General features: G+C 42.4%; 2 protein-coding genes across 2 annotated transcripts in view; both read right to left on the bottom strand.

Moving 5' to 3' along the window:
- tmc2a (transmembrane channel-like 2a) overlaps positions 1-9,912 on the bottom strand; it is a 15,932-nt gene extending 6,020 nt beyond the window's left edge. The window contains exons 1-16 of the mRNA XM_056433151.1: positions 9,744-9,912; positions 8,461-8,499; positions 7,898-8,348; positions 6,905-7,057; positions 6,120-6,210; positions 5,952-6,033; positions 5,764-5,870; positions 5,022-5,120; positions 4,628-4,770; positions 3,693-3,840; positions 3,400-3,588; positions 2,415-2,594; positions 1,617-1,775; positions 1,363-1,491; positions 731-798; positions 1-180 (exon numbers count right to left, since the gene is read on the bottom strand). The exon at positions 1-180 is cut by the window's left edge and continues 60 nt beyond it. Coding sequence (XP_056289126.1) covers positions 1-180; positions 731-798; positions 1,363-1,491; positions 1,617-1,775; positions 2,415-2,594; positions 3,400-3,588; positions 3,693-3,840; positions 4,628-4,770; positions 5,022-5,120; positions 5,764-5,870; positions 5,952-6,033; positions 6,120-6,210; positions 6,905-7,057; positions 7,898-8,348; positions 8,461-8,499; positions 9,744-9,912 — 2,387 coding nt within the window. The remainder of the gene's footprint in view (positions 181-730; positions 799-1,362; positions 1,492-1,616; positions 1,776-2,414; positions 2,595-3,399; positions 3,589-3,692; positions 3,841-4,627; positions 4,771-5,021; positions 5,121-5,763; positions 5,871-5,951; positions 6,034-6,119; positions 6,211-6,904; positions 7,058-7,897; positions 8,349-8,460; positions 8,500-9,743) is intronic.
- A 2,438-nt stretch (positions 9,913-12,350) lies between these two features.
- On the bottom strand, positions 12,351-17,510 carry zfand5b (zinc finger, AN1-type domain 5b). The gene is made up of 6 exons (XM_056432087.1): positions 17,296-17,510; positions 15,287-15,467; positions 15,049-15,187; positions 14,442-14,545; positions 14,137-14,259; positions 12,351-13,709 (listed from the first exon to the last, which is right to left on the bottom strand). The coding sequence occupies exons 2-6, from the start codon at positions 15,441-15,443 to the stop codon at positions 13,561-13,563; spliced, it is 672 nt and encodes a 223-aa protein (XP_056288062.1). The 5' UTR covers positions 15,444-15,467; positions 17,296-17,510; the 3' UTR covers positions 12,351-13,560.
- Between the last annotated feature and the right edge of the window lie 2,107 nt (positions 17,511-19,617).

Consider the following 19,617-nt stretch of genomic DNA (forward strand, 5'->3'; position numbering starts at 1 on the left):
AGGCTGAGGAAGAGGATGAGGAGGAGCAGCCCCATGTAGAAGTTGTTGGACTTGGAGGCCTTGAAGACTCTCTCGTGCGGGACGTTGGTTGCCATGACGGCCCAACACTGGTAGTACATGGAGCTGAGGAGGCGCAGCACGTTGATGCCCACCAGCCCGGGAGCGTAGAACGCACCCATCCTGAAGGAGAGCGCAGGTCATGTGATCAGACGACGTCATCGTTACGTATCGAGGCGTGTTCGTTCCGTTTGAGTCCAACGCCGCGACAGAAGTCAGAGTTCCTCATTTGATTTTGTCGTTTTTGTTGCTGTGAGTCGAGTTAAGCTGCAAAGGAATGCTGCAAGGTTTTTTATTTTATTTTTAAAAATCCCACGAGAAGTTTGGTCCCTGAAAGCATCACGGTCGACGTTTGAGACACCATGACACTTGAGATGATATATTATAACGTGTCGTACGATGACGTCACCAGCCGCGCTACGTGAAGCTGTATGTCGGCACAGTGGGAAATACGAGGTATGCTAACGTGCTAATTAGCTTTAAACACAAAGTTACTGCTGAGGATGATGAGCATTTATTTTATTTTATTTATATTCATTTAAAAATAAAAATAAAATAAATAAAAATACATCCACACAGGGATACTAGATACATGCAGACACAATGACGCATGCATATCAATGTACACACATGCAAACACACGCACGCACACAAAGGGGGCGGAGTTTCATACCAGATCATTCCTTGGTTGAAAACCAGTCCAAGGACGTTACCGCTGATGTCAAACTCTCCATATGACGGCTGGGAGGGAAACGGAGTAATGGATTACTTTCTCCTGACTGAGAGCAGTTCAATAAACACAGAGCGCTGGATTTCAGGTAAGTTACTTAACGAGATAATGGGGATAATTATGTCTGTCACTGTTTCATGTTGTATGTCTGGATCTTTGTTTAATGTGCTTCTGCACCATGTGTTGGCAGAGCACTCTGGGAAAGGAGATGTGTTTCATCTCAATGAGGCTTTTCCTGGTTACATCAATTAAAATAAAATAAATAAATACATACAAGAATAAATAAATAAAATAAATAAAATAAATAAAATAAATAAAAATAATAAAAACAAAAATAAAAAATAATAAAATAAATAAAATAAATAAAATAACATAAAATGGATGAAGTAAATAAGTTAAATGAATTAAATTAACTAAATAAATTAAATAAATTAAATTAAATAAATAACTTAAATGAATTAAATAAATGTAATGAATTAAATGAATGTAATAAATTAAATGAATTAAATAAATAAATTAAATTAATGAATACAATAAATTAAATAAATTAAATACGCTCCAGCTGTCAGACTCACAAATCCCGCCTCCAGGTCCCAGCACCAGCAGTAGTTGAGGAACCGAACGATGACCGCTCGGGCAAAGTCCCCGATCAGGATGGTCAGGTAGGACACCTGGATGTCCGACACCGTCAGCTTCACAAACTCCTGGAGCCACACACCATCATACACAGGATGACGTAGATATAATCTCGATGGTTGTAGTCTAGTTCAATTAATGATACTTGTGGCTCGATATGAAAAAAGTTAAACCAGTCGGTGGTTCTTCTCACAATGCCGACGGCGGTCTCCCAGCAGGGTCCTCTGATGATGTCGGCGGGGGGCATGGGGGGCGGGGTGGAGTCGGTGTCGTTGAGCATGAAGGTGTAGTTGGCGTAGTACTCCTTCATGGCCCACAGGCTGGCGTTCTTAATGGAGTCCTCTTGTTCCAGCTGCGGGACTCAGAGAGAATCAGTTTCACCGTCCCGATGGAGAGGCGAGAGTTGTAGGAGGTTATTTTTGTCTTATGTTGTAAATGAATACATACAGAAAGATGTAATAATTAATAGGGAATATTATGAAGAATATTAAGATGAATGTATTGTGAAGCATAAGAAGAAGACACTGGGTTTTTTTATACTGTATGTAATGACAACTGTTAAAATGATCTCCATGACTAACAATGATAATTCAAAAGCATACAGTTTATAACCTTAAATTACATAAATGAATGAGAGATAATAAATGTTACGGTGCGTTCAATTGCAGCGCGGAAAACGTGCGAGTATGAAAGAGCGTATACTGACTTATATTTAGAGCGTCATTCTTTTAAAAGCATATTAATTATTCAAAATTATGTGTGAATGAACATATGAATATCACACATTTCCAGGACTTTTCCAAAACTTTAGGGATTTTTTTTCAGCCAGGACTGTTCGAGGCCTGGACATAACCATTTTAAAATTCCATGACTCTTCCAGGTTTTCCATGACCGTAGGAACCCTGGTGGGTTCTTGAGACACAATACATGTCCAAATATTATTTGGATGGAGATATTGACTGGCACACACACACACACACACACACCATACCTTGTTGTTGACGTCGTCGAACAGGGCGAACAGGAAGGTGTAGAGGTTTCCCAGGAAGAGGGCGAAGATGCGGCCGAGCTGCCACTTGAGGGCGATGCGGGGATGGTAGTCCTCCATCTCAGCGATGGTCTCAAACAGAGGAGGACACACGAGGCCCAGCAGAGACATGATGAGCTCCAGCTGTCAGAGAACCACCATCACTCATTCATCCACCGGAAGCTACACACACGAAGGAGCGCCTGGAACTGAACAGGGTTCTTCAAAGTGGTTCTTTAAGGCACCATTTCTGGTTCCACTAAGAACCTTTCAAACCAGGGTTCTTTAAAGAACCATTTCCTGAAAGAGTTCTTCAAATAACCTATAAAGGTGTCTTAAAGAACCTTCAAAACGTGGTTCTTTAAGGCACCATTTCTGGTTCCACAAAGAACCTTTCAAATCAGGGTTCTCTAAAGAACCATTTCCTTAAAGGGTTCTTCAAAGATCCTATATAGGTGTCTCAAAGAACCTTCAAAACATGGTTCTTTAAAGAACCATTTCATTATATAGTTCTTCAAAGAACCTATTAAGGTGTCTTAAAGAACCTTCAAAAAGTGGTTCTTTAAGGCACCATTTTGGGTTCCACAAAGAACCTTTCAAACCAGGATTCTTTAAAGAACCATTTCCTAAAAGACTTCTTCAAAGAACCTATAAAGGTGTCTTAAAGAACCTTCAAAACATGGTTCTTTAAGGCACCATTTCTGGTTCCACAAAGAACCTTTCAAACCAGGTTTCTTTAAAGAACCATGTCCTTAAAGAGTTCTTCACAGAACCTATAAAGGTGTTTCAAAGAACCTTCAAAACATGGTTCTCAAAGGCACCATTTCCAGAATGGTTCTCCAGTAGGTGCTGGTTCTTCGTAGAACCACAAAGCCTTTCAAAGAACCATCAAGGAACCCTTATTGTTCTGCGTGTGTGACGAGCCGTTCCTCTCCTGGGTTCCTCGTACCTCGTTCTTCTCGTACCAGCTGAGGTCGGTTCTGCCGGCGAACTCCTGCGACCTCTTCACCACGAAGTAGATGAGGTAGCCGCTGCCGCCGAGGCTGCAGGTGATCAGGAAGTTCGCCATGACCCTGAGGAACCTGCGCAGGTGGATGTTCTCATCCTTCTGGTTCTCCTGCTCATCCACGATGGACTCCTGCGGTAGAGACGATGTATGCGGTCATTAGCGCAAACGGAACGACCGCCGCGTACCGGTAAAAACACACACGTGATTCCTGTCCAGCGGTTGCCGTGGGTTACCTTGAAGCTGGTGGTGATGGAGGCGAATTTGTTGTCGGCGGTCTCCGAGTTGCCGATGAGGTAATCCCAGCTGGTGAACATCTTCCAGGCGAACGTGAACTCGCCTTCGTCTCCGTCGCCGCCGCCGACGTCGGCGTTCTTGGCCATCCTAAAAAAAGAAGAATCACACCCGGAGAATCAACCGCCGTCCCGACGGCGTGAAGACAGACACGCAGACACACAAAACGCCCGTATGTTCCCCAAACGCATCACGTCTCCGGGTTCCCTGTGTCTGAGTCCTTTTTTTTGTCACGTCATGTTAAAACAATGTAATCAAATCAAATGAAAGTAACAGCAATTTATATCAAACTCCAAATTACAATAATCAAAATTGGCCCTTGAGGACTTTCCTACAACAGTACAGAGAAAAATAATGGTTCCTAAATGGTTCTTTAAAAGGCTTTCTGGTTTTAAGGTTCTTTAAGACACCTTTATATGTAATTTGAAGAACAATTTAAGGAAATTGTTCTCTAAAGAACCCTGGTATAAAAGGTGATATGCGGAACCAGAAAAGTTGCCTTGAAGAACCCTCTTTGGAAGGTCCTTTGAGACACCTTTAAAGGTTCTTTGAAGAACTATTTAAGGAAATGGTTCTTTAAAGAACCCTGGTATAAAAGGTGATATGCGGAACCAGAAAAGTTGCCTTAAAGAACCCTCTTTGGAAGGTCCTTTGAGACACCTTTAAAGGTTCTTTGAAGAACTTTTTAAGGAAATGGTTCTTTAGAGAACCCTGGTTTGAAAGGTTCTTCGTGGAACCAGAAATGGTTCTTCTATGGCATCACTCTGAAGAACCCTTTTCGGTTCCAGATGCTCCTTCATGGTTCTGTGTGTGTCTACAGTATGCGGATGAAAAGCAGCCGTATAAACCCCGCCCTCCGGTCGCCGTGGCGACTCACGTGCGGATCACGACCATCAGGCTGTAGCCGAAGGTGCCGATCCCGACCATGAGGTAGGACAGAGGCAGCCGGAACTTCAGCAGGCCGATGGTCCGCTGGTTGTTGTAGTAGCCGTAGAACAGGACCGAGTATTTGCAGTAGCCCTGAGAAAGAAAACAAAGGATGTCATTGTTTACTTTTTGCATTTTTCTCCTAGGAAATTAAGGTTCAAATAAAAAGAAAAAAACGTGTGATTGATTTACTTAACGAGCAAACAGAAAAACAATCAGAGGCAAAACGAATTGCATGAGCTGAGCTTTACTTTCTGACTCTTTATAGCGCCATTTAAAAAATGTACACCCTAAAAACCAATGAGAGGGGGTGGGCTGTTCATATCCTCGCCTATCAGACTCACCTGGAAGTCCATGAGGACAGAGTAGTCCTGAGCGGTGTCCTGCTGGGCTCTGGGTACCGTCTTCCTGGCAATGGACCCGTAGGGAAGGCCCATCAGAACCTGGAGCACAAGCAGAGCCCTTTTAATTGATGAACTGAATTTCCCATATCACTTTCCAGGTGAGCTTAAACAAACTGTCCGTGAGAAGTCAGCGTCAACTCTTGATTTATTTTCTCATCTATTCTTATTTTAGACTTACATTGAAAAGCATTTCCTGATTTTATTTTATTTATCTGTATGTTTACTGGATTATTTGTATTTTTGTATTAGTTATTATTTTTATTTTTTTACTGAAATTAATACATACATACATGTATATGTATATATATAAATATGTACATATATATATATATATATTTACATACATATATTTTTTTCTTTTTTGTATATCATTTGTAAAATTTATATATATCCAGCAATTTATTATGTATATATATATATATATATATATAAATATTTTGTATAATTATTTTTTTATTGAATTTTTTTTACTGAAATTAATTATACAGTAAAAAAAAAAGAAACAATTACTGTGGAATTAATTTCAGTAATAAATAATACAAAAATAATAAATAATTTAATATAATGTATCTATATATATTATAAATTGCTGGAAATCTTTCAAAATATATGTGTAATGCTTTGCTTTATGAAGAGATAATAATCCAGTTTTATGATTCAGTAACGGGACATTTCATTTCACCTCGGGGATGACCACCAGTCCAAAGGTGAAACCAAAAAGCACCAGGTTCATGCCGTACATCCAGCGCAGGAAGATGAAGTAAGATGCCACAGATGACCCAAAGTGACCTGCGGACATATCAAATATCTTAACTCAGCACATGTCCACTAGGGGGCGCTGTTCAGCTGATAAAACATGACACGACTTACTCTCCACTTCTTTGATTTTCCTCTCCCAGGGGATACAGGCTGTTCTGAAGTTCTCAAAGTCCCTCTGGAACTTGATCCATTTCTGGGATTTAAAAAAACAACAACATATATTTAAAATGATCGACGGAAAAAAACACACAAGAAAAAAAGATAATCTTTTGTGCGAACCTTTTTCATCATCACTTTGTAGGCAAACCACTTCCTGCCTTTCCCTTTGCCCAAAGCGCCCTCGAACTTATCCACAAACTCCTGAGCCTCCCTGTTGAGACACAAGGTCACATGTCCATTACAGTGAGCTGAATTTATGTTATTTATCCGTATTTATTTACGTCTACTACGACCCACAATTAAAAAAAATATCACCCAAATATTTAGCAACTCCAAACTCTGGATGAAGAACACATTTAGAGTTCCAGACGCAGAACTTGTGCGATGTAGAAAGCTTTTGTAATGCAATATTTCAATTTGAGGTGCTAACTTATTGTTTTTTTTGTCTGTTTTTTGTAATGATTTTATGATGAGGCCAGTATTTTATCGTAACCTGCATGTTCATTGCTTTTTTATTATGTTACTGTGTTAACCTCTTTCTCCTTTAGTGAAGGCTGTAACATCTGACCACAGGGACCACAGCTGAAATGTAGCCTTAGCCAACATGAACACATTTACCTATGGGTCCGTCTTCCAATCATGGGGTTGTCGGTTCAATTCCCGCCATTGAGCAAGACATTAACCCTGAGTTGCTCCCCGGTGTATTAATATAACATGTAAAGTGTCTTTGAGTATCTTAAAAAGCTAAATATAAATTAAATGATTATGGCTTCACTCCCCCGGTCAAATTAACCCTTTCATCCCCCTTTACAAATGAAATACAAATGAACATATGATTCCTTTCCCTGCCCCGGCTTCACGCGGCTCAGACCTTCCGGCCCGGAGGTGAAGCGCTTTGTCTTTACTTCAGGTTGAGGAGCCTCCGCTGCATCCTCCACGGCTGGTTCCTGATGGTGGTGATCAGCTTCTTCTTCTCCTCCACCTCCTCCATCAGCCGGGCCATCTCGCCCTCCGACATGGAGTCCTCCTCGTCGGAGTTGGAGTTGGAGTTGGATGAGCTGGAGCAGAAAAGGGCAGAAGGAGAAGGAGAAGGGAACACAAGTGTGAAGTGCACACAGAACAATAATGGTTCTTAAATGGTTCTTTAAAAGGCTTTGTGGTTCTACGAAGAACCAGCACCGACTGGAGAACCATTTTTTTCGTTTGAGGCACCTTTATAGGTTCTTTGAAGAACTCTTTAAAGAAATGGTGCCTTAAAGAACCCTGGTTTGAAGGTTCTTTGAGGCACCATTATCGGTTATTTTAATAATATTCCAGGTACTTGGCACAGGGTTCACACACATGGCGACTGATGGATTTCCAGGACTTTAACCCTCCTGTTACCTTTCGGGTCAATTTGATCCCATTCAATGTTTAATGTCGGTGTTCTTTGGGGTCAATTTGACCCCAGGCTGTTTTTCACTGTGTCAAACATATAAGAAATATCAACTTTTTTATATATTTAAAGGGCTATTTAGGTAGTCAACAAACAAACATAAAGTACCTCACACTTAAACTTGGGAAACAATATTAATTCTAATAATTTTCTGGACGTTTTAATTGCTGGGGTCAAATTGACCCCGAGGGTAAAAGATGTCAGTAAATGTGAAGGTAACAAGACTTTAAACCAAATTTCGATGACCAAACATTTTGTGAAATCTCGGCATACACGCGAGTATACAACCTGAAATGACAAATTAATGAAACAATAGTTTGATTAATAGAATAAATATTTATAATCATTTTTTTTCAGGAGTTTTCCAGGCCTGGAAATAACCATTTTTAAATCCCATGACTTCTCCATGACCGCCTGAACCCTGATGAAACACCTGTGTTAACATGTCTGTCTGACTTCTTACCTGTCGTCCTTTTTCTTCTTCTTCTTCTTGTCCTTGTCGTCGTCCTTCTCTTTGGCGTCCTTCCCTTTGGCGTCCCCCTTCTTTCCCTTACCGTCCTCCGCCTGTTTCCCTCCTTTCCTCCCCCCTCCCTTCTTTCCCTTCCTCCCCTTCCCCGCATCGCTCTCCTCCTCGTCGCTGTCCTGAGCTTTGCCTCCTCTCTTCCGATTGGCGGCTCCCTTCCTCTTCCTCTTGGGACCCTCGTCCTCGTCCTCGTCCTGATTGCGCCCCCCGCGTTTCTTGGCGGGCGGCTTCTGCTTGTTGTTTGCCCCCCTTCGTCCCCTGGGAGCTTCGTCCTCCTCGTCTTCGTCTTCGTCTTCGCCGTCACTGGGTGGTTTTCTCCCCCGGCCTCGGCCTTTTGCGCCTCCTCTTCCAGCTCCCTGCCTCCTGTTGGGTTTCTTCTTGGCGCCCTCGTCTACATTTACGACCGAAGACAAACACACACAAAATATACCTTGCATTTGGTGTTCTTGTTATTTTATTAGTGAGACAACAATTATTTTCTGAATGTTGTTTCATCCACTCACCATCACTGCCACTCGGATCACTGTCAACCTCGATCTCAACTGGGGAAGGACACACAAACAAAGCAAATATGTCACTAAAAAGTTGTGGAATTAACCCTTTATCTCATAAAAGTCAACATTTAAAATGGTCCAATAACTGCTCTTTAGCGCTACGTGCTAATTAGCAACTGTGAGCATGCTAAGATGGAGAACGTTGTAAACATGAGATGGTAAACATCAGCCAGCTGCAAATATGTGACTAAAGGGTTGTGGAATTAACACTTTATCTCACATGTCATAAAGTCAACCTTTAAATTGGTCCGGTAGTTTGCTGGATGAAGAAACTAACATCAGCCTCAACTGCACTTTAGCTAGCGCTTTGTGCTAATTAGCAACTGTGAGAATGCTAAGATGGAGAATGTTGTAAATATAAGGTGCTAAACATTAGCAAGTTGCAAATATGTCACTAAAGGGTTGTGGAGTTAACACTTTATCTCATGTGTCATCAAGTCAACATTTAAATTCTCATTTTGAGCATGTTAGCACACTGATGTTAGCATTTAGCTTGACGCACCATCAGAGCTCAATACAGCTAGCGGTGGCTGCGGCGGAGATACGGGAAAGCGCTCGCCTCCGTTTCCCAAAGGGAAGACGGCGGTCATCCTCTCTTGTAACTGAGACGTCTGTGTTCAACAACACATCTCTCAGGCGTCTCATTGTTCTTGAAAATATTGAACACACCTCTCTAGGTATTTTCTTTAACATTTCTAGAATGCAGCTAATGCTAGGACAGCAGTGACGAGCAATTATTGCATTTATTGTCCTTCTTTTACTGTAAACAGATACGAGTGAAATATAATAGTAGCTTAGGGAGTGTTACTCAACACGTGACACATTAAACCCTCTGTGGAGTTTCCGAGGAGTCGTTGTACTGGATCTGTTTTTCTATGACTGAATGTCCGGTTTATTTACCCAACCTGCAAAGTCACACCCCAACTCTTGACCAAAGTATCTTTAAGGTGTATTTTGGTATAATTTCCTTAACTGTGCCATAAACGCAGTTCCAGGAACCCAACAGAGTGGGCGGAGACCAGTGGAAACCAGTAATAATAAGAAAGGGTCAAAGGTCACACAACCTAAGTCATTTGATGTTTTATAAAGTGCAAAAATCACCCGTTTTTATGAGCTACACACAACGGATATAAAGTTGGCCTCGGTCTCTCGGGTCTTTGAACTCACCGTCGTCGTTGGAAACCGCGTCTCTTTTTCTCGGCATGGTGATAAAGCGGCGTCCCCCCCGTTGCCTCGGGCGTCCTGTGCAGCGCCGGCCCGGTCGTCTCGTCTCCTCTCCTCTGCCTCGGCTCCCCACCAGATACCCAACTCGGGTATCTCGGCGGCGCCGTCGCCATGACGACTGCCGCGCGTGACCCCGCTCTCCACAGGCGTGTCGTCGGTATATAAGGTGCAGCGCATCTCTGGAAACCAAAGATGCTCCAGGCTACCGCGGCAGAAAGGATGGCTTGTTCTGCGGGAGCTGGATGTGTATTTATCAGGAGATGAGGCGATGATGGATATATATATTTATATGTATATAAATATATATTCCCCGGGGTCACACCGTGGATCACATCCGGCCCTCGGCTACTAAAATCATTCATTGTGTCTCTACTTAGCTCGACTATCTTGCCCTGCTTTGTTTTTCAAACTTCCGAGCATCGACACTCTCACTCGCCTTGTTATTGGAGACCACCCACCACACACACACACACACACAGACACACACAGACACACACACACACACACACACTAAAGATTTAATGAAGGTTTGGGTTTCTCTCATTAGGCAAACACCAGACACTGAGATGACTTTGCACTTCCAGTATTTTTTTTGTTTCGGACGTTTTCATAACGGACCACAGCTGCCTGCGGCGTGTGAAAATAAAGGCTCATTAAATAATAGAGTGGAGCTCTATTTTCACATCCAAAATGATCCATTACATGGTTGTCAGTTCACATATATGTAGATATAAATATGCACACACATATAAGCTCATGAGGGCCTATATGTCCACATTGGTTGTGTTCCAGTGTCTTTTAGGACATTACTCAACTATATCTGTTACATGTGAATAACGGAGAATACAGTGTGTGCTTTAATCCTATATTTAAACAATACAGAGGTTTATTAAACCTGCGTGACATTAATAGAAGTAGTCTCTGTCATGTCCACTGTGGCCCCGTGAGAGGGCAAAGGTCACGTGAAATAAAAAAACTCGTATTGTCGTTTAAAGCTTCTTCCTGTGTGCGTGTTGCTGAGTCTGATTGGTCCGTTGTGTTTGTTTACATACATATATACCAATAAATAAGTTGATTATGATAAATAACATGTTTTCATTATAGATCCGTGCATCATATGATCCATAAAACACTGAAATGAACCATTGTGGTGAAATCTGGACCGTTTTCTAACCTCCTTCACGTCTAAAATCCAATCAGACGTTCCTGAATTAATATTTCATGCATCGCCACGCATGAAACATGCATGAGCAATTAAAGGTTAATGGAGCTCGTCTCACAAATGATGCATTACACACACACACGCACAGCGAGCAGCGGCGTGTGTGACCAGAGCGCTGAAACTAAAATACTATTCAATGTATACATTTTTAAAAAATTCAACTTTAAAACATTTCTATTGCATGTAGTCTTAAAACTCTAAACATTACGAGAGATTGATAAACGTCGACCTCCTACTTCCTACCCGTCCAGCCTTTTCATTATTTTATTCAACATTTGATTATTCTTTATTCATTGTCACTTTTTATCTGTTCATTTTCAAGAGTGTCGTCTTCTTCAACCACTGACCAATATGTGTAAGCAGAGTTTTTTGTTTTTATGCTCCACATGGCTAAATGAGTGTAAATCAATATGTTATGCCACCTAGTGGCCATTCACTTAAGTACACAAACAAGGGACTACAGATGGAAACGAGCCTCCCGGCTATAATCTGGCATATTTACATGTACATTGTACTGTCTATCAATATGCACTGTCCCTTATTCTCTAAATACAAAAATAAAATAAAAAAGTACACACAAATTAATAGCAACACATGTGGCTTGATTTGTACATAATAACCTGTGTTGTGCACACACACACATCATTCATATCATGTAATAACCTGTGTGTATGTCTACACAGTAGACATACACACACACAAGTACACAACACAAGCTTCATTTTTACAATGTAATAGTCTGTGTTGTGTACTCAGATGAGTACACAAACACAGGTACACACATGCGTCATTTATATATAATCACCTGTGTTGTGTGTACACACACACACAAGTACACAAACATGCTTCATTTGTATATGTAATAAACTGCTGTGTACACAGACATGCTTCATTTATATGTAATAACTGTGTTGTGAAAACAGGTACACACATACACTCGTTATATAATGTAATAACCTGTGTTGTGCAGACACACAAACTCCATTTCTATAATGTAATACCTGTGTTGTGAGATTTATCAACGCAGATCATTCAAACAATCGAGCAACTTCAAATATTGAAATTACAGAAATGTGTACCGTCGGTAAATGATGCAACGTTATAGATAAATAGATATCTATAGATTACAGATATGCTCACAAAACACAGGCCAACATTTGAGGTCTTTCTGGTCAATGGTGAAAACTAAAAGAGACGTGGTCCTTTCACACGGGGCAGTTTCAGGAAGAGACGAGGCTGTGGAGTTAGAGCGCCATCTAGTGGCGAGGACGGGATCGACACCACTCGGCATAAACACAAACTATTTAAATAGCAGTTAAGAAGGAAAGAATACGATAATAGGTTCTGTAATATAAGTTTGTATTAGTTAAAAAATGGAGACAAGAACGCTCGATTTTATATTTGTGAACAAAATTTATTTACATCATACAATTAATTCTTTATTGGAAGATTACGCACACTGCAGTATATAAATAAAGATGTTTGTACAAACTTGCATAACTAAAATAGGGTAAAAAAATAAAATAAAATAAACACACGTTAAGCAGCCAGACCAAAAAATAAAATCAAAAACACGAAAAAATGATTAATAACCTACGACCGCCGGTCTAACTCACCGCGGTCCTCAGCCACTCCGTCTCACTCGACCACATTTACTCCCACGCAGTGTGCAACAGTCCAACTGTTTTCTTTTTTTAATTCGTCAGCTCACATTAAAAATAGAGGAAAACATTCAATAGTGAAGTAAAAGATGAAATATTAGTGGAGCTAAACCCTTCCAAAAAAAAGGCAAAAAAAATGAATACAAGTTCAGGCTACTTGTCTTACAACACACACACACACACACACACACACACACACACACACACACACACACACACACACACACACACACACACACACACCTTGTCTTGGGGGGAGGCAACACACGTAAAGAGTTCAGTGGACGTCGGCGTGCCTGCGAGTCAGATCCCAGGGCACGGCATTCAACCCACGCTCAACGGGAGGAAAAATAAAAGTAAAACAAGCCGCGGGCAGGACACAAAGTCTCTTTCTTAAAGTCTCTTCAGGGTTCTCGTGGCGGGCGAGAGTCCAGCGGCACAGAGGAGAACGAGGCCGAGAACTTACCAGCCTGACCGGTACGGAGGGCGGAACTCTGACCTCAGAGTTCAGATCAGGCAGCGAGAAAAAAGAAAAAACATTTTGCTACTCGAGCCAGCAGAGAGCAAGCGCGGCTGAGACGGCGTCATCGGCGGACAGCGGTCACAAGTTGAAATTCAGGGCCGAGCGTCCGAGATCTATTTTCTCAGGCAAGTGTTCAAGTGATCTCGGAGGGGGGGGGGGGGGTCACAACACAGCCTGCGCAACAACTCCACTGCCCCCCCGCCCTCACATATAACCCTTTAAAAAGTGTTAGTAGCACACAACAAAAACAAGAATGAAGGCTGAAAATATGTGAACTTTTCTTTCATGCACTGAGGGGGAAACCGGGGGGGGGGGCAAACGGGTCCTTCGGGAAGAAGGTCAGGAGCTCAAGTCCATTTCATTTTTACCATAAAGACTATTAGATCCCAGTGTTCAGTCAAACCGAGAGTCCTTTTTCTTCATATTCTCTGGATCTTGTCGGCGACCACCACGGGGTTCTCTTTGCGGATCTTGTCGGCGGCTTCCGTTTTGTAGTCGTACGGACAGCTGTGCTTATCCGAGTAGCGGTGGATTCCACAGAACAGATTCCCGCAGCGGCAGCCGAAACCTGGATGAGGACAGCGTCAGATCAATAAAAAAACATCCCGAACTGGACGGGGGGGTAAACTAATTCTCTCTTTTTGCAGGATTCCTTATGCAAAGAAACTTAACAATTTTTTTTTTTTTAAAAGATACAAAATAGGAACTCCAGCTTCTAGGGGAACTTTAAAACTTGTGTTTTTGTCTTTATTGCATGGGAAATGAGGGAAGAGAGTGTATGTAATGAAAGACTTCTGAACTCGTTTCTGTTCAGCCATTGGGAAAATTAAAGTCTCGCCGCTGCATGTCAGGAGCTCGCTCTGCAGCGACCGGGGCAGCTGCTATCGAGTAATCTCAGGAGTTCAAATAACTAAATGATGGAAACCAAAACCGATGAACTGGACCCAGAATAAAAGGTGACCCGTTCTAACGGCGGCGGGCTGCCGGGGTCTTACCTGTGAGGCCGAGCTTCTTGCGGCACATGAAGCAGCGGTTCTTCTTGGGCTTTTGGGGCTCCAGGTCTTGCGGCTGCTCGCCGCCGGCAGCGGCGGGACGAGAGGCCGAGGGCTGAGTCAAAACTGGAGACGGGCGAGAAGAACAATAAACATGCGACTCAGTAAAGTACATAGAAGTGTATAAGAAGAAAACCCTTCTCACTTAGATTCAGATGTGTTAAATGTGATATTGCGATTGTCCCGGTAGGTTTTGTAGAGTGTTTACTTAATAACCAGGTAGAAATCTACACTTTGATGCAACCCACCTGGCTCTGTGAGCTCTACTTTGCTCCCCGATGCTCCTTTCTCCTCACAGGAGAGACTCATCTCAGTCATCTGCTGCGTCACAGACATGGCGGCTGAAGCTCCACTGCAGACGGAGAAACAGGGAAAAGTTAGTCAGAACAATCACAACATATTTCCCACTTATTCAACCGTGTCCTGAGATCTTAAGGAGGATGTTCTGCTTCAGGTTGATTGGTGCCTGCAGGTCCACATGAATGCTCCACTGATATTTATGATTTTTTAATGGAAGCAATTTATTGACAGATTATGGCATTTTTATAAAATGTCAGCTTCCTGGAAGTTGCTAAACTAGCAATGAGGACGCAAGGAGGCTAGGTTGAAGGAACAAGGATTGGTTCAAGTTTAAGATTAGTTATAATCACAGTTTAGCAAAACTAGGTTTAAAATTAGTGCATCCAGGTTAGAGATTAAGTAGAGCTGAGAGGTTTGCGCTGTATTTTTTAACACTAACAGTTTGAGGCGAATTGATTTCAAGATCTTTACTAAAAAAGTGAATTATTGTTTTTAAAACAGGCGTTGAAGTAGACATTGAACTATATGTATAAAGTACCATGGGGACCTCCTCACCTGAGAGCATCGGCGGCGGCGGCGGCCTCAGCGGAGGCGGCCGCTGAAGCCGCCTCCTCAGCAGCAGCCACGGCATTATTCAAGGTGGCCTCTAACCTCTGGATGGCCGACGCCTCGGACAAGGAGCCGCTGCTGCCGCCTGCGGGAGGTGGCATCACGCGTTAGTCACAAACACTGGGTGCGAGTTTTAGCAAATATATTTTTTTACAGTTCAGTGTTTTGACAAAGCCGGTCTTACCGAGAGCAGTGAGAGTACTGACGCCTCCATTGTTCTGCCTGGACAGGTGCTCCTTGTGGCACACGGAGCACATGCCGTTAGTCCTGGGGTTGCCGTAGAAACCACAGCCATTAGCACACAGCGTAGGAACCGGGCTCTGATTGGTCTTCTGGGCCATGATGATGTCTGCCACCCGCTGTCCCTGAGGATACAAACGAGGGCGTGTATAACACGACAATACAGGGTAACGGAATGATAAACAGACCTCGACAATTAATTTCAATTATTGAGTGTCAATATTGTTTCACTGTGCCCAAAGACATTTTAAATTGTTTAAAAAGTCGGCGCGTGTCACGTCTTAAGACGTATGTCATAATTCAACTAAAGTCTAGGAAAGCGATGCATATATGGGTATAATAGCTATCTTTAGTCATAAAGACAAAACTAAAACCTGATAATCATGTGACCTTAGCAACGACATGTTGGGCTGGGTGTGTGAGGGGATGTCACACGATAGCGGTTTCGGGAGAGATTTAAAAAGTATCCCGTTTTACATACCATTTTTCATGGTATGCAAATATCTTCTCAATCTTGATCGATGAAGACTTTGAAATGTGGGATCAGATAGCCGAGCAGGGGAGTGATCTCATCACACAGTTCTAGTTAATCGCATCAGAGTTCTCCAAACTGCTGTTGACCCTGCGACCTGTACGCCGTGTGCGAGTCTGTGTGTGAGTCTGTGTGTGATGGCGTTCCTCGGTCACAGAAGTGCAATGCATCGTGATCTCAGGGGGGGTGCACGCTCTCGAGTTACTTTTAATACAGCAAGTGTGTGACCACGTCTAATTATAGACAAATCCCCAGAAGTCTGGAAACAGCGCTGCCGTCGTGCCAAAACGGGAATCCTCGGAGGAGGAAGTGCCGCTCAAGCAAAGATAATCAGCTCTGGAAACGTAACGCGAGTCTGCAGTGCTGCGCGAAACTCGGGGACAGACACATTCGGACATGGCGACGAGATCCAGCCGCACACCTGTAGATCCACACAATGAAACCAGCGGGTTGAGCTCGCATGCTAAGCCCACGACTGCGCGTTCGTCGTCGTGGGGGAGGCTCACCAACGCCATCTTTAACGTATACGTGTTGTGTGAAGCAGGAGCGTGTACGTTGTGTCTGCTTCCGGACTAACTCCGGGCCACAGTCACGTCACTTCGTCAAATCCACTGAGTCATGCTAGCGAGCTAGCGGCGGATGCTAACGCTTCATGTACGAGATAAAACATGCTACATGGCTCCTGGCAGGATAACACGTGTCCCCAACGACATTAAAAAAGTGTGAAAAGTTAAAAAGACACACAAATAAACACAGAGTTACACTAAATGCTCGTAAACTAACGGGAGTAATATCAACGACCGTGTTAGCCGATGCTCGTGATCGTGCTAACGTTAGCATGCTAGTGGTTAGCTCCGTTAGCACACTGTCGCTTTGTCTGCTCTTTGTTTTTGTTCCCACTAAATATATAGACAATAAGTTATAACACGATGCTTTTTATTGGTATTACCATAGTGAAGGGATCCCAGCATTAGCAGTCTGAAGCAGGCAACAATTAAATAATCGTAAAAAACCTCGATTTAGCCAACGAGATTATGTTAGCCGAATCAAATACAGATCGCCTGTGTATTTTTAGTTTGGGCAGATTGTTGTGAAAATAGAGAAAATACATTAATAACAATATTGTGGTTTTACATCGTTTAGTCTCTAACTTGGCTGCTACACAATTACCTAGTCGTTTTTCACTTTATTGTAAAGGTTCAACTTAAACACAGCTCGATAAAATAAAAAAGTTTTCAGCGACACGTGTTTTTTCTACCGAAGTCTCATTTACATTCACCTCGAGGCGCTCGTGAATCCCCCTCGGCACACGGGCGTGACTTTAAACATAGTTTACATTATTATTTCGCTGTTTAAGTGCAGAAACTTCCCCAAAAAACATCAGCTTCTGCTCACTGCTCGATGGCGATAGTTTCACTTACCGTGTGTTTGAGAGACAGTTCTTCTTCTTCTTCTTCTCTTGAAACTTTTACAGCGTTAACGGAATTACTCCGTTTCTCTCGCGGCGGACTAACTAGGGCCGTCTAGGTAGGACGTGGTGTGTGTGTGTGTTGTGTCTCCCGGTTCCAGTCCCTCTCACGAAGCGCACACTCCGGGGACACTTCGGTCGACGTCCTCTGTCCGCTGATTTGTGGCCGCATCTGTTTTGTTTTACGGTGGTGCGTTCGCGTACCTTTCTTTTTCCGGTGCACGTCACGGAAATTGTGATCCTCTGATTGGAAGGCGGAGTGTAGCCTCGCACGATTACAGGCCACTGCAAAAAGCAAGGAGAAGCCTATTAATTATTCACCCAATCCATCGCCTCACTGTTCCAGTATCGATCTGTCTTCATGTGATCACGATCGGACGTCTTTATCGATAAAGTTGGATCAAGAAAACAAGTTGGAGGGGATGCGTTGCCTTCAAATGCTCCTCGTAAACTCCAGCTCCCCGAAAGAGACTTTCTATACTTTCACTGTTGAGCTGCAATTTTTGCTATTTTGTTTCGTCTTACCTCTTCGTCTTGTCTCCTGATGCCTGAGATGCTTTTGTTATTACTAATCACAGTTTCCTTGTGCCCTTTATATAAATACAAGACAAACAATGGTCTTAAGTTGTATTAACTTTTAGGTTTTATTAATCATAACAACATATTTGAGAAGTTTCGGTCAGGTTTTAGAGCATTTCATAGCACAGAAACTAGGTAACTCATGACCTCCTTTTAGCAGCAGACAGGGGGGGGGGGGGGTTGGGGGGCAGTTTACATTATTTTAGACCTGAGTGCATCTTTTGATAGGTCACGCCATTTTATTCACCTGTTGGCATCAAGGACGCTGCACGTGGCTGGTTGGTTTTCTTCTTACCTTTTATAAAGATACTCGGTCACCATGGTAATCACTCGTCTTCCACAACTCATATTACCTGGTGTTCCACAAGGTTCAGTTTTAGGCCCACTTTTATTTTCTATCTCCACATGATGGTCCTTAAATGGTTCTTAAAAAGGCTTTGTGGTTTTATGAAGATCCATCACCTACTGGAGAACCATTTAGGAAATGGTGCCTTAAAGAACCATGTTTTGAAGGTTCTTTGAGACACCTTTATAGGTAATTTAAAGAACTATTTTAAGAAATGGTTATTTAAAGAACCCTACTTTGAAAGGTTTTTTGTGGAACCAGAAATTATGCTGTAAAGAACAATTTTGTGAAGGTTCTTTGGGACTCCTTTATAGGTTCTTTGAAAAACTATTTAAGGAAATGGTTCTTTATAGAACCCTGGTGTGAAAGGTTCTATGTGGAACCAGAAATGGTTCCTTAAAGAACCATGTTTTGAAGGTTCTTTGAGACACCTTTATAGGTTCTTTGAAGAACTATTTAAGGAAATGGTTCTTTATAGAACCCTGGTGTGAAAGGTTCTATGTGGAACCAGAAATGGTGCCTTAAATAACCATGTTTAGAAGGTTCTTTGAGACACCTTTATAGGTAATTTGAAGAACTATTTAAAGAAATGGTTCATTAAAGAACCCTGGTTTGAAAGGTTTTTTGTGGAACCAGAAATGATGCTGTAAAGAACTATTTTTAAGGTTCTTTGTGGAGCCAGAAATGTTACGGTAAAGAAAGGAAAGTGTCCAGTTCTGCTTCTTTCAATTCAGAATAATCTATCAAATTAAACTCATACTGTCTCGCTCAGACCTGTTAAAAGTCGTTCATGTACTCATGTCCTCCCGACTCGACTCGACTCCTACAACTTCTTCCCTTTCCTGTATGAACCAAAAATCCATCTCCCGCCTCCAACTCGTCCAAGTTGTATAGCAGCGAGGCTTCTGATTGGTTCTAACAGACGACATCACATGACTCCAGTCCTGGCCTCTGTCCACTGGCTCCCTGTTTATTTTAGAATTGATTTTTAAAAGATTTTACTGATCACTGCATGGGTCGTTGATATGTTAGCCTCATATGAGCTAGCAGGATCCTCCGGTGGCCCTTCTGGCCTTTCCAAAGTCGCGGCTTAAATCAAAAGAGTGACCCTTCGACTTTGGAACGAGCTACAGGAGAGGATGAGGCTCGCAGAATCTGTGACTTCTTTTAAATCACTTCTTAAAATCCATTTTTTAATAGAACAGCTTTTAAGTGATGTCGTCTTTTTTATGCAGTTATTTGGTTCCCCTAATTTTAAATTGTTTTTTGTTGTATGTTACCATGCATCTGTTTTGCCTTGATTCTCCGTAAAGCACTTTGTAACCCCTGTTTTTAAAGGTGCTATATAAA

Source organism: Pseudoliparis swirei, chromosome 15 (assembly GCF_029220125.1).
Source record: "Pseudoliparis swirei isolate HS2019 ecotype Mariana Trench chromosome 15, NWPU_hadal_v1, whole genome shotgun sequence".
NCBI classification, from domain to species: domain Eukaryota; kingdom Metazoa; phylum Chordata; class Actinopteri; order Perciformes; family Liparidae; genus Pseudoliparis; species Pseudoliparis swirei.